Source organism: Nelumbo lutea, chromosome 2 (assembly GCF_056320005.1).
Source record: "Nelumbo lutea isolate HS-2025 chromosome 2, American lotus-T2T, whole genome shotgun sequence".
Classification (NCBI taxonomy): domain Eukaryota; kingdom Viridiplantae; phylum Streptophyta; class Magnoliopsida; order Proteales; family Nelumbonaceae; genus Nelumbo; species Nelumbo lutea.
This window is the reverse complement of record NC_142685.1, coordinates 106834559-106846070: the sequence shown is the minus strand read 5'-3', so window position 1 is coordinate 106846070 and position 11512 is coordinate 106834559. Positions and strand designations below refer to the sequence as shown.

At 39.8% G+C, this 11512-nt stretch overlaps 2 protein-coding genes across 4 annotated transcripts in view; both read right to left on the bottom strand.

Moving 5' to 3' along the window:
- Positions 1–291: 291 nt before the first annotated feature.
- Positions 292–3953, bottom strand: LOC148872556 (interferon-activable protein). Of its 2 annotated transcripts, none has more exons than XM_088973637.1 (7): positions 3316–3953; positions 3065–3222; positions 2925–2980; positions 2727–2788; positions 2073–2633; positions 1593–1800; positions 292–691 (listed from the first exon to the last, which is right to left on the bottom strand). In XM_088973637.1, the coding sequence occupies exons 2-7, from the start codon at positions 3207–3209 to the stop codon at positions 494–496; spliced, it is 1230 nt and encodes a 409-aa protein (XP_088829763.1). In that variant the 5' UTR covers positions 3210–3222; positions 3316–3953; the 3' UTR covers positions 292–493. The 2 variants fall into 2 exon arrangements, with proteins under 2 accessions (XP_088829763.1, XP_088829764.1); XM_088973638.1 differs by having other exon boundaries at positions 3321–3746.
- A 5140-nt stretch (positions 3954–9093) lies between these two features.
- Positions 9094–11512, bottom strand: part of LOC148872555 (RNA-binding (RRM/RBD/RNP motifs) family protein) — a 29787-nt gene continuing 27368 nt past the window's right edge. For both annotated transcript variants that reach the window (XM_088969853.1, XM_088969852.1), the window contains exons 7-8: positions 9634–9734; positions 9094–9542 (exon numbers count right to left, since the gene is read on the bottom strand). In XM_088969853.1, the coding sequence (XP_088825979.1) occupies positions 9452–9542; positions 9634–9734 (192 nt within the window). In that variant the 3' untranslated portion in view covers positions 9094–9451. The remainder of the gene's footprint in view (positions 9543–9633; positions 9735–11512) is intronic.

Genomic DNA, 11512 nt, shown 5'->3' with positions numbered 1-11512 from the left:
TTAAGAGAATGAATATTGATTTAAGAGGGTTATTTATTTGAGAGTGAGGTAAGAAAGATGATGTGATCTATTGCATGTTATGCTCAGCTTAGAAAGAGTATGTGGAAAGCAAAAAAACCTTTTATTTTGTATTATTTTATATGTATTTGTAATTTATATATTTGCTATTTATATTTTTTTTTTCAAACTGAGCGCATATGAGAGAGGAAGGAGGTGCAGATTTTGCATCATTGATGGGATGCAAATTTTGCAATATTAATAATGAGATAAAAAACAACCAGATGCAAAGACTGAAAAAAACTATGAGAGTTTATTATTAAAGCAGTATTCACGTCCGGTACACTTTATTCACCAGCGTAGTGTATTTTTGCATCCTCTACACCGACCCTATTTTCCCTCATTTTTCAAATAAAATATGTAGTAAAAAATAAATAAAAGAATTATTGTGGGTATTTCAAAAAAATAATTATTATATACCATAGAAGAAGAAGGTTTAGTATTCTCTGTTAGAAAGTGTGCAAGGCTTCAAGAACCAAAACATGTCCAGGGGTTTTAATTCTGTCCTAGCTGCAGCAGCAGCTGTAGCAAGCCTTCTATTTCTATCAGCACTGCCTCTATCTCCATGCTCCTCTTGTTTTGCTTTATTGTCCTGCTGCTTCATTTCCTGAAGAATTCCCCTCTCCTGCTGTGCCTATTAGATCAAAAAATAAACTAGTATCAGCAGCCGTTGATCATGCATAACCACATTTTATATCGTCATGGGATGAGGATCTATGGATGTGTTAATAGACCTGGCAGGCTGGCACATTTCTGGTCAAAAAGACATAAAACTTACTGTGTTTACAATGATTTTATTCTTATTATTCAGGGTTATTTTTGCCTTTCTAAAGCATCCATTTGTACTCATTACCAGGAATAGGATTTGGCCTGTTCTCTTCTCAATCCGACCCATAATTAGGGAATTGGAATTTCCACGTCATACATCCACTCACAGCCGTGCATTTGGAACATCTACTATCAATGAAAACATACAAATACGGAAGATGTTCCCAAAATATGTGGCTGCAACTTACTATGAGGTGTGAAGACCATTCGGTACAGAAATTCATAATAATCTGGGCTGAATTGAGATCTGTTCCAACACACAGGTCATATGTTGGAATAGTTTTTTATTGGGAATAGATCTGCATCCGGTTTCTCTTCTCAGTAAGTGAATTTAGATCTGTTTCCTCACAGAGCGCACCTCACACCGACCATAGCACGTATAGCCATGTGTATCTATAGAACATCTCCGTACTTGAAAATGTTTATTTATAGAAAGATGTTTTCAAGTAAAAATTTGAGAATCTAGCCACACATCGGGAACATCTCCCCATAAATTTAACATACCGGAGGTGTTTCCGATGTGCAGCTGCCGGATGTTATATACGATAATATGAATAGGTTTTGCTTACTGGAGATCCGGGCTTTTAATGACCCATTCAGAACTTTGTTCCTGTAGGCTTGTCAACCTACCGTGGGTTTGGGCCTGGAAGGCCTGAGTGGAGTAATGACCCATTCAGAACTTTGTTCCTGTGGGCTTGTCAACCTACCATGGGTTTGGGCCTGGAAGGCCTGAGTGGAGTGGTGGCGATTGGTTTGGTGGGAGTGGAACAGTGGGGCCCACGAGCACGAGGCGTAGAAAAACATTGAGGAGAAGGAGGGGACGTTCGAACTTGCAACGACAAGCTTTCTTCTCCGCGCTTAACGTTCTTCACATCCACGGTGATTTGTGGGACCTTTTCATTCTCATCAGTTTCCCTGCGAACAGCAACAATAATAAATTAGACTCATCTTAAGATTACCCTGATCGGATGGTCACAAATGGCGCATCAGCATTGATTAACTTCGACACTCGCATCACTAAGCAATGGTTCTAACTTCTGACTTCTGACCTGGCGGACTGTATACATCGGATCCACACAGATTGGATCAGGACCAGTGCAAGGAATTACGAGTTGTGACTCATCATCAGATCGGATGGTCAGTATCATCGGATCTTAGTTCTTTTAACCAGTTCAACGGTAACTTACTTCCTTGGCCTCTTCTGTTGTTTCTCTTTGCCATCTGTTGCTTCAGAATTCTTCTTTTCAGCCCCAAGCAGAGGCTTCTTTTCTTCTTTCTCCTTCTCGCTTTCCTCTCCTCGGCCACCACAAGTCTGATCGGATTTCTCGCCATCCACTGCGTTCTTTTCTGCATTCGATTTCTCCAATTTCTCTCTCTCCTTCGCTCTCATGGCCAATTTCTTCAACTCGTTGCAGAACTCCGTTATCTGATTCAATATATCCCGTCCGGCGAAGAGATTACGAGCTGAAAGGGTGCTTTTCAGCTGCGGATGTCGATCGTTTTGCGATGTGTCTGCATGGGAAGGAGAATCATCTAATAGTTTCTTCCTTTCCGTGCTCGATTTGATAGCCGCTTTCTTGATTTTGGCTGCATAGTTCTGAAGAGGAGAAGAGAAGTTCGGATTGTTGTTTTCGATATCTTGTTGGAATCTGCGTGGAGGCTTAGATGGTGTAGTCGTGTCGGATTTTAGAACACGAGGCGAAGAAGCTGAAGAGGGAATGAGTCCTCTCCTTTTTAGATTTACATCTCTAAAAGAAGAAGAGAACACTCGGATCAGTAGTGAGATAGAACAAAATGGAGCTCCATTGAAGAACTGAAAATGTTGGGAGTTTCAATATTACTTGCGATTTCGATCGCCTAATGGAAGGATTTCAGAAACGCTTATTGATCTCAGATGCTTCGCCTGTTTAAAGAGGAGAAGACAAAAATTAAGACAATGAACAAATGGGAGAAGAAAACCTCGAAAGGAGACAATGAAAATTCTGCAAATATCGAATCCTGGAATTTATTATTTCGTTTTGGGATCAGAGGCTCAGAACCTTTGAAGTAGGTGTCGATCGAAGAAAATCTTCTGCGATCTTTGGATGACGACACTCTACAAAATCGAAAAGAAAATTTTGTTGAAAGAAACGAAACATGCCAGTTCTTCTTGTTCATAGAAACCGAGCAGAAATCTTACCGGGCCTACAGAACCAGGCTTCATCATCTACATGTTCATCGGGAGCAGATAAATCGACCCATTTGGGAGCATTTATGTGCTCGTACAACTCGTCCTCGACGAATCTGGAGTCGATGTTCTTCCAGTCTATTTTTGCTGGCTCCATTTCTACGAAGTACCTACGAAAACGAAACAAAAATGAAAACCAGAAAAAAAAAAAAAAAGAATCGATCAAAGGAGAGAGGAATACAGAGCAGAAATGAATGAGATACCAAACTTTCTCGCAAAGCAGGAAATCGAGCGAGCTGTTCTTCAATTCGAGATGCCTCGGAGCTGCGGATGCTACAAGAAACCCAGAAAGGAGATGGATATGAACAAGGAGATCAATCGTTCTTTGAAGATTTTGTGCAATGAGACAGTTGCGTAGTTGCAGAGAGATAGAGAGGGAAGGGTAGAGCCTAGAGTCTTGGGAATGTATTGTGATTTTGTAACGTTGGAGGAGACTGGAGAGAGTGAACGTTGGAGTGTGTGACGCTTTTCTGACCGTTAGAGGTTCATCAATTTTATTTTTTTCTCCCTTGGTAGTCCCTTGTTGGCTGGACCAGGAACGATCAGGTACGTACTCATGTGAGAACCGTCAGATATGAACTTTTTATCGAGAGATTAGACCGTCAGATATGAACCTGGGAGCAAGTAGGAATGCAGGATCCAGCTTGGCTAGAGTTTTCCTATTAAACCTGGAAATTGGAAAAATAGATAGTTGACCTCGAATCACGGAAATGAAGCTCCGTAAATCAGGTGTATCAAAGGATGGCGCACTTCGAGTTCGCATCTCCGCCCCACCGCCTGTCGCCCCACGGCCGTTAGCCCCAAAATGAGTCCAAGTTTCTTTCTCCCATATTCCTGCCCCTTTAATCTCAAATCAACATTTTAAAATACCAACAAAAAAACGAAACCGTTTTGGCTACCGTTTGTCGACAGTCCGATTGTCCGATTTGAACGGATGGGCTATTTTTACAAATAAATTAAAAAATAAAAACGATTAAAAATAAAAAAAGGTAAAAAATTATTGAGTGAGTTGACAAGTTGAAGGTTCGACCGCCTAGATCAACGGAACCGATTGCCTATACGGTTCAATAGGCAGAATGGTCCAACCGTCTGCATCAATGGTGGTTAGAAAACCTTACCTCAAATCGTGTTTGATCCCATTCTACTCCCCTCCGCCCAAGCTTGGATCCAACTCCATTTCTGGCAACAACAATCGCTCCGACCAATTTATCGTTACCAGGTACATTCTAACCCTCGTATTTTGTTTTGATATTTGGTACCAATTCATCGTTACCAGATACACTCATTTCAAATCAAAGAAGCCCTCGTTTAATATTTTATTTTTCATTTTAATTTGGATAAACTTTTTTCCCCTCTTCTAACTCCCTCTCTGGCACCAACAATTGCTCCGACTAGTTCACCATCACCAAGTACTCTCCAACCCTCGTATTTTGTTTTGATATTTGGTTTCTCCATTTTAAATCAGGGGAGCACCTTGTTTCTTTGAACTGGACGAAGCAATCGTCGGTGCCAGAGATGGAGTTGGATCCGAGCTCGGGCGGAAGAGAGTAGAATGGGGTCAGACATGATTTGAGGTTGGGGGTGGGAATATGGGAGCTAGGTATTCGAACCGCCATTGACCCGGATAGTCAGACTGTTCGGCCCAGGAACTATCCAAGCAACGAGTTTCATTTTACCCCAAACTTGGTATTTGGCCAAAAAACACTAAAAAAGTCAACAACCCATTGACCCAAGCGGTCAAACCATTGACCTGTTCAATGATTTTTTACTATTTTTAATTTGTCAGAATGGGCCATCCGTTTGAACCGAATGGTGAGACCGTCAACCCAGAAACTAGTGGCTAAAACGATTCTATTTCTGGGTCATTTTTTAAAATGTTGTATAGGAGAAAGGAAGTTTGGGCTCGTTTTGGGGCTAACGAGATGAGCTAACAACCGTCCCATTAGCCCCGCATGCGGGAACGCCCCACCACGTGTGACTGGACATGTGGCAGGCCCACATTGTGTGGGGCGTTTGTGGGGCAACAGGCGATGGGACGGAGATTAGGGGTGATCATTTCAGCCTAGCCCGGCTTGGCCCGCACAAGCCCGGGCTGAAAATTCTAGGCTTGGGCCTGGGTTGTGTTCAGGCCTGGGCCCATATCAGGCCCACAAATTTTAGGGTCGGGCTTGGGTTTAATACTTCAAGCCCGGCCCGGGCCCAACCCGCATATATTTAAACGTACACATTTTGTGTATAATGTATACATATATACATGTTATTTTATATTAGATTATATATTTTATATATAAATATTATAACATGATATGTATAATTTATATTATATGTAATACTTTATATTATATAATATATAAAATAAGTTTATATGCATGTTATGTCATTTAATATAAAATATTATAAATATATAATGTTTTATATATAAAAGACATTAATCCAAAATCATGTTTGACCCAGTCCGACCCGGGCCCATATAAACCTGGGTTAGAGCTTATATTTCAAGCCGGAAACCCCAGACCAGGCCGAACCCAGGCCTAGTGTACAGCCCTTATAATAAGTGTAAAGCCCAGCCCAAGCCCAACCCATCCCACCCTGACCCCTGATCACCCTGGCGGAGATGTGAACTCGCACACTTCGGATATCGCCCTTCCCACATACTTACCAGACATCACCGCCTTATTTCCAACACACAGCTGTCATGCCTCGTGGGTAGAGATGTAGGGCGGCGGATCTGAGCCCCTTATGATAACTTCTCCGCAATATCTACCACCAACAGAATATATTTCAATCCCCTACCAATTTGATCCTAGACCACATAACTCTCATCATGAGATTAGAACCCATTATAAAAATGGGACCTGCCATGAATGAGATGTGCGGTGTGAGATGATATTGGTAGGTTAGAATGAATTCTATTGGCAGGTGATGGGGACTCGTTTCTCTCACATCAAAATGGGACCCACCTTTTCCTGCCAACAAATACGTTACAACATCTTACCAACAAGGACCACCACTGCATATGTCCTCACCTTGGGACTGAGACCTATCACAAAAGTGGAACCCATTATGTATGAGATGTATGGTATCAGATTATGCTAAGAGGATGTTGAATGTATTTTGTTAGTAGGTGATCCCAATTGGTAACAATCAGATTTGTGAGGAGTTTGGATAGGGGAGAATGTGGCCATTGATGTGTTATGATTAGACCTGTTCATGGGCTGGGCTAGGTTGGGTTCGGGCTGGGCTTTGTATATGTGTCAACAAAATACATTCAAGCCTAAGCTCAAGCCCGATCCTACCATCGGGCCTAAGTCTTGAGTTCGAGCCTGGCCCTCATATAACTTATGAACCAAAATGATGGTTAACCGAACCGGTCAACCAGTTAATCGATCGGCTTTAGTTCGGTTTTGGTTATCAATTTTCTAAAAACCGATAACCCTAGTTCAATTTCAAAAATAAGCCTACGGTTCGATTAATCGAACTGTCAGCACCCCTATATATTATAAGTATCAACAAAGTTGGTTTAAATGTCGAATTTTCACTACATTGTCATATGTTCAAGTTTCATATACATACTTTTTAATTCATTTTGTTCATAAAAATATAATATTAAAGTTGTTGCTGCCAGTGATGGGGCCGAGGACAACAAGGTAATTTTACTCTTTTGGCCAAGGCCAACGTGTCCAACATGAGAATAAGAGAATATACGTTAGAGGCCCCGGGTGTTGTCTCAGGGGCAGAGACTCCAACAGTCAAGTTAGTCAGGCATATGAAAGGAATCAAACGAGGCTTGAGACAAGGACTCAAATGAAATCACTCTAGAACAAGAGCAGTAATGAGCAAGATGATTTTATCTTAATCTAGGCACCCCCTTTTATATTTGACCTTGCAAAGGAGTGGTTAAGGGTTGTTAGGGATGGATGGCCAGATCTCATCCGGTTGATGCCACATGGCGCAATCCTAGGCCTTGCCATATGCCCCTATATCAAAAGTCATTTTAGATCATTTTGTTAATAAAACGTAATACTTTGATTATTTTTAGTCTAATTCATTTATTCAATTTAATATCCAATTATAATTCAAATTCGATTTGAATCAGTTATATATCCAATGGATATAATCTGACTCTAATTCGGACATAAATGAATCAAATCTGTATATGTCTATATAGACTCGATTGAATCCATTTTCCTTCGTACATGAACTCCTAACAAAGAACATTTGAATTTGAAGTTTTAGGTAACCATCATATAAACATTTTGATTTTACACTATGAAATATGATAGTATGTTTATTTGTATGTAAATCAATTATGATATTGGAAAGATATTATGTTAGGAAAACCTATTACCAATCAACCAGTATCTTTTGCAATCAACCAAATGATATTCGACAAAATTCACGGAAGGGGCAGTGTTTTGATCGAAGCTCCTCCAGTATCACAATTCAGAACTTCATCCTAAACTATCATGCCAAATGCTAGTATGTGGAAAAGTGCGGGCCGTGAGGGATTGAATGTTGTATTTTACCCTCTATTAAAAGATGTATTTAGAGGGCCCGTGGGTGGCCTGCACAAGGTGCGGGCCATCCCGGGCATGGTGCGGGCCATCCCGGGCCATGTCACCCTCCTCTAGGATAACTTGGGGGTCGGCCCAGCAAGGCCCATGGTCCAAGCCCATGTGGGCCCATGCCATGCCATGGGTCAGATTGGTTCATGGGTCAAGCCTTGGATCAGGCTGGGCTGTGGATCGAATCAAAGCTATTTATTTACAAAAAATTGAAAAAAAAACTTAAAATTTTAATTATGAGTTTTGATGTATATAATAATTAAATAAATTAATATAATAAAATTGAAAATAATTATTTATTTTATTATATATATATAGATCGTGCCAGGCCGGGCCATAGATAACATGGCCCACTTGGTTGTGCTATGTTGACCCCACCCACGAACTTAAAACTCCGGGCCCAACACGGCCCACATGATTGTATCAAACCTGACACGATCCACAGACCATCATGCCAGGCCATGGCGGCACGGCCCAATTTACACCTCTAGTTAGTATTTAGGAAAGATTCATAGGCTCAAGTTTCATATAATTTAAATTCATATTTCAAATATCAGTCATTTTTTATTCATTTTGTTCACAATATAATACTTTGATCACTTTTGTTTAACTTGCTAATGTTATTTAATATCCAATTATAATCCAAATCCAAAAATGAATCCGACAGGACAAAACTCAATTGATTAAGGTATATGCAACTCGATCCGTTTGCAGGTATAGCTTATATGGACTCATCTTCCACATGTTTTCCTCAGCTCGCTCTAACAAGAAGCAGCAGTCCATTGCACTTCTAAAGAAAAAGAAAATAGAAAAGCAAACTTTTGTCAAAGTTTCATCATTGATCAGGTGAAACCATAGCTATTGTATGAAGTTTAAAGGCAACCAAACTAACCAAGGAAATTGCAAGATATGGAGTCAGGGGTAAAAACACTTCTTTGTTTTCGGTGCCAAGGATAAAAGCACTAAAACACTGTCCAACAATGAAGACTAACCCAACCCTATGAATATGTGATGGTCATAAAAAGGCCGGTTGCTTCAGATACATGAATCAACTGTTCATTATCCATTTTACAGTCACCTCATGTAATGGACCTGGAAACAACTTTCAGTGGTTGAGAATGTAGCTGTCTTGTACTACAGTTAGCCAATTGGGCAAAAACACTTCAATTTCTTATGAGAAAGCTTATGGCTGGTAAGGATCCCACATTTCTACCCAAAAAACAAGAGGGCTATCATTTCTATTATATGGATTTGGATACAAAATTTACACTAAATATTGGAAGTATACCCTTTACAGGTATACGGGTATCATAGGTTCCCTTGTTAGTTAAGCATTGACTCATTTCAGAATCAACCTACCTTGAAGTAGGACAACAACAAATTCTAACCTCGTATAGGTATATGACCATCCAGATCGGCATCCAATACAAGGCAAAACTGATATTATATAAAGAATGAATGTAGTGTTGTGTCGTTGATAGTTAAAGCATGGTATGGATATATTCATTCCAAATTCCAATATATGGAAATATCAGATCTCCTTGGGCATTCATAATTCACAGGGTTCAAAATCTGAATCTTCATAAACTGTGGCAGATTATCAAGTCCCAACTTTCCGCATCCTAAACATTGATCTCCTTCAAGTATTCATTTCTCCCTACTCAGATCACATAGCCTTCGTTACGTTCCACTCCTGGTTTACTGGTGTCGCATTTCTCCATATTCATGAAAGCAACAAAGCAAAAGGGGGAGAATCAAGTACTAGCACAGGAAGCTATGCTAGTTGTGAGAGTTCTGATGTCTTCAACCACAAGGGGTGGCCCACCATAGCACGTCCATGGATGGCAAGGTAAGATGCATTTAACCTGGTTATCAGAATCAAACATCAATAATGAATCTACAAACAAAAGTTCATTAATATACGAGAAATATATTATACAAGAGTAGGCAACTGACTTGTCAACATCTGGTGTAGCCAAAGGATCATAGGGTTCCTCCTTTTGTTCCACTGCTTGGACAACACCGGTCACATTTGCCATTTCTTGCGTGCCGTCAGCCTGTAAAGCAAGTGTATAAGAAGATTATAATATAACAAAAGTTCATTTGAACCAATTTTCAATGAATATGCATTATATCAAGGAAAAGTTGTCTAGTCACATCACAAACATCAACATAATAACTGTTTTAAGAGACTGTGCAAGGGAATCAGAATTTGGAGCAATAATAATCCAGGCAAAGGTGCACAAATGGATAATATTAAATTGGGTTCGAATATGATACTGGAAATATATATCTGAAAATTTTGACCAATCAACCGGTATCATAAACATGTTACTAATCAGGTGGTACTTATCATAATTCACGGGTGGGTTTTGATTGGTCAAAACTCTTGCAGCCGAGTATACCACTTGGCTACTAGCCAAGCCTTGTACCTCTCACTGGTGCCATCAGCATGGTATTTGATAGTGAACAGCTACATCCCACCGATTCCTTCCCATGAGGCAAATCCACAATACCCCAAGTATTGTTTTTGCACAGTGCCTCTATTTTAGTTTTCATAGCCCTCCATTCTGACTTAGACAAGGCCTTTGTAACTGACTTGGGTATATAGGCTGAGAATAAATAAAGGCTAAGAAAGAATAATAAGGTGGGGATAACAAACTGTAAGATTAGGTGTTTGGGAATACAATGTGCTACATTTCCTCTTACCTTTTCTCATAGCAATAGGTAGGTTCAAGTCTGGGAAGGGAGGTTTTGGAGCAAGTGGTGAGGGACTTGTCCTTTCTTAAGGAGTTAAGAGTGTCTGAGGCTTAGTTATAGATGGGAGAACAACCTGTTCATGCCATAGTCTTTGTCTGTTGTACCACCTCTAAAGAATAGGATGAATAGTAAAAAATGGAGGGCTAGAAGGAGGAGGAGGAGGAGCAGGAATGGAAGAGCCGAGAGACGAAGGTTCTACCATTGGAACAAAAGGATCCATTGATGACTCCGCCCTAAGATCAATAGGAGAAGGCAAAGTTAAGTAGCGAAGCAAACAACTCAATGGAATGCCCCCCCTCAGGAAGATGACCATAAAAAGAAAGTGACTCTGCAAAGATAACATCAGTGATTTAAAAGGCACGCCTAGGCGCACAGGCAAGGCGCATTTTGGGGCATGTGCCTCGCCCAGGTCCTAGGTGTGCGCCTTGTGCCTCAGCCCAGGCATGCACCATTTTAAAATTTTGCACTTTTTGCTTTTTTTGAGTCTAATGGCTGGGCCGGGGGCTCTGCCCCCAGTACCCCGGTCATGCCCCTCGAGGCAAGCCCAAACAAGTCTATGTTAGTGTCTGAAATTCTTATTTTTCACATAAAAATAATGATTTTATAACTTCCATTGCCTTTTAAGAAGATATTTTAGAATGAATAACATTAGCAAATAGGGGGTTCTTGGAATCAAGAATGCAATATGTTTTACATCACATTAACTACTTGAAGAAATGCAATTAAGGAAAAAAAGTGATTCTGGGTTTTTCATGCTTGAAAATCTTTTATATGTTTGCTTTTATTTTTAAATTTTCATTTGAATACACTTTACATGTTATATTTATGTATTTTAATTTTAGATAATAGGTTTTTTAAATCATTGATTTTAAAATTTAAGTTTATATTTTTATTAACATTATGTTTATTATTTTTTGCATTTTTTTTTAATTTTTTGGCATTTTTTAAATTTTCTAACTTTTTCTTATTTTTTAGCTTTTTTTTTTTGTAATTTTGCGCCTTTCTTGAAAAGGTGCACGCCTCAAGTGCAAATTGGCCCTTGTGCTTTTAAAACATTGGATAGCATCCATGGAAA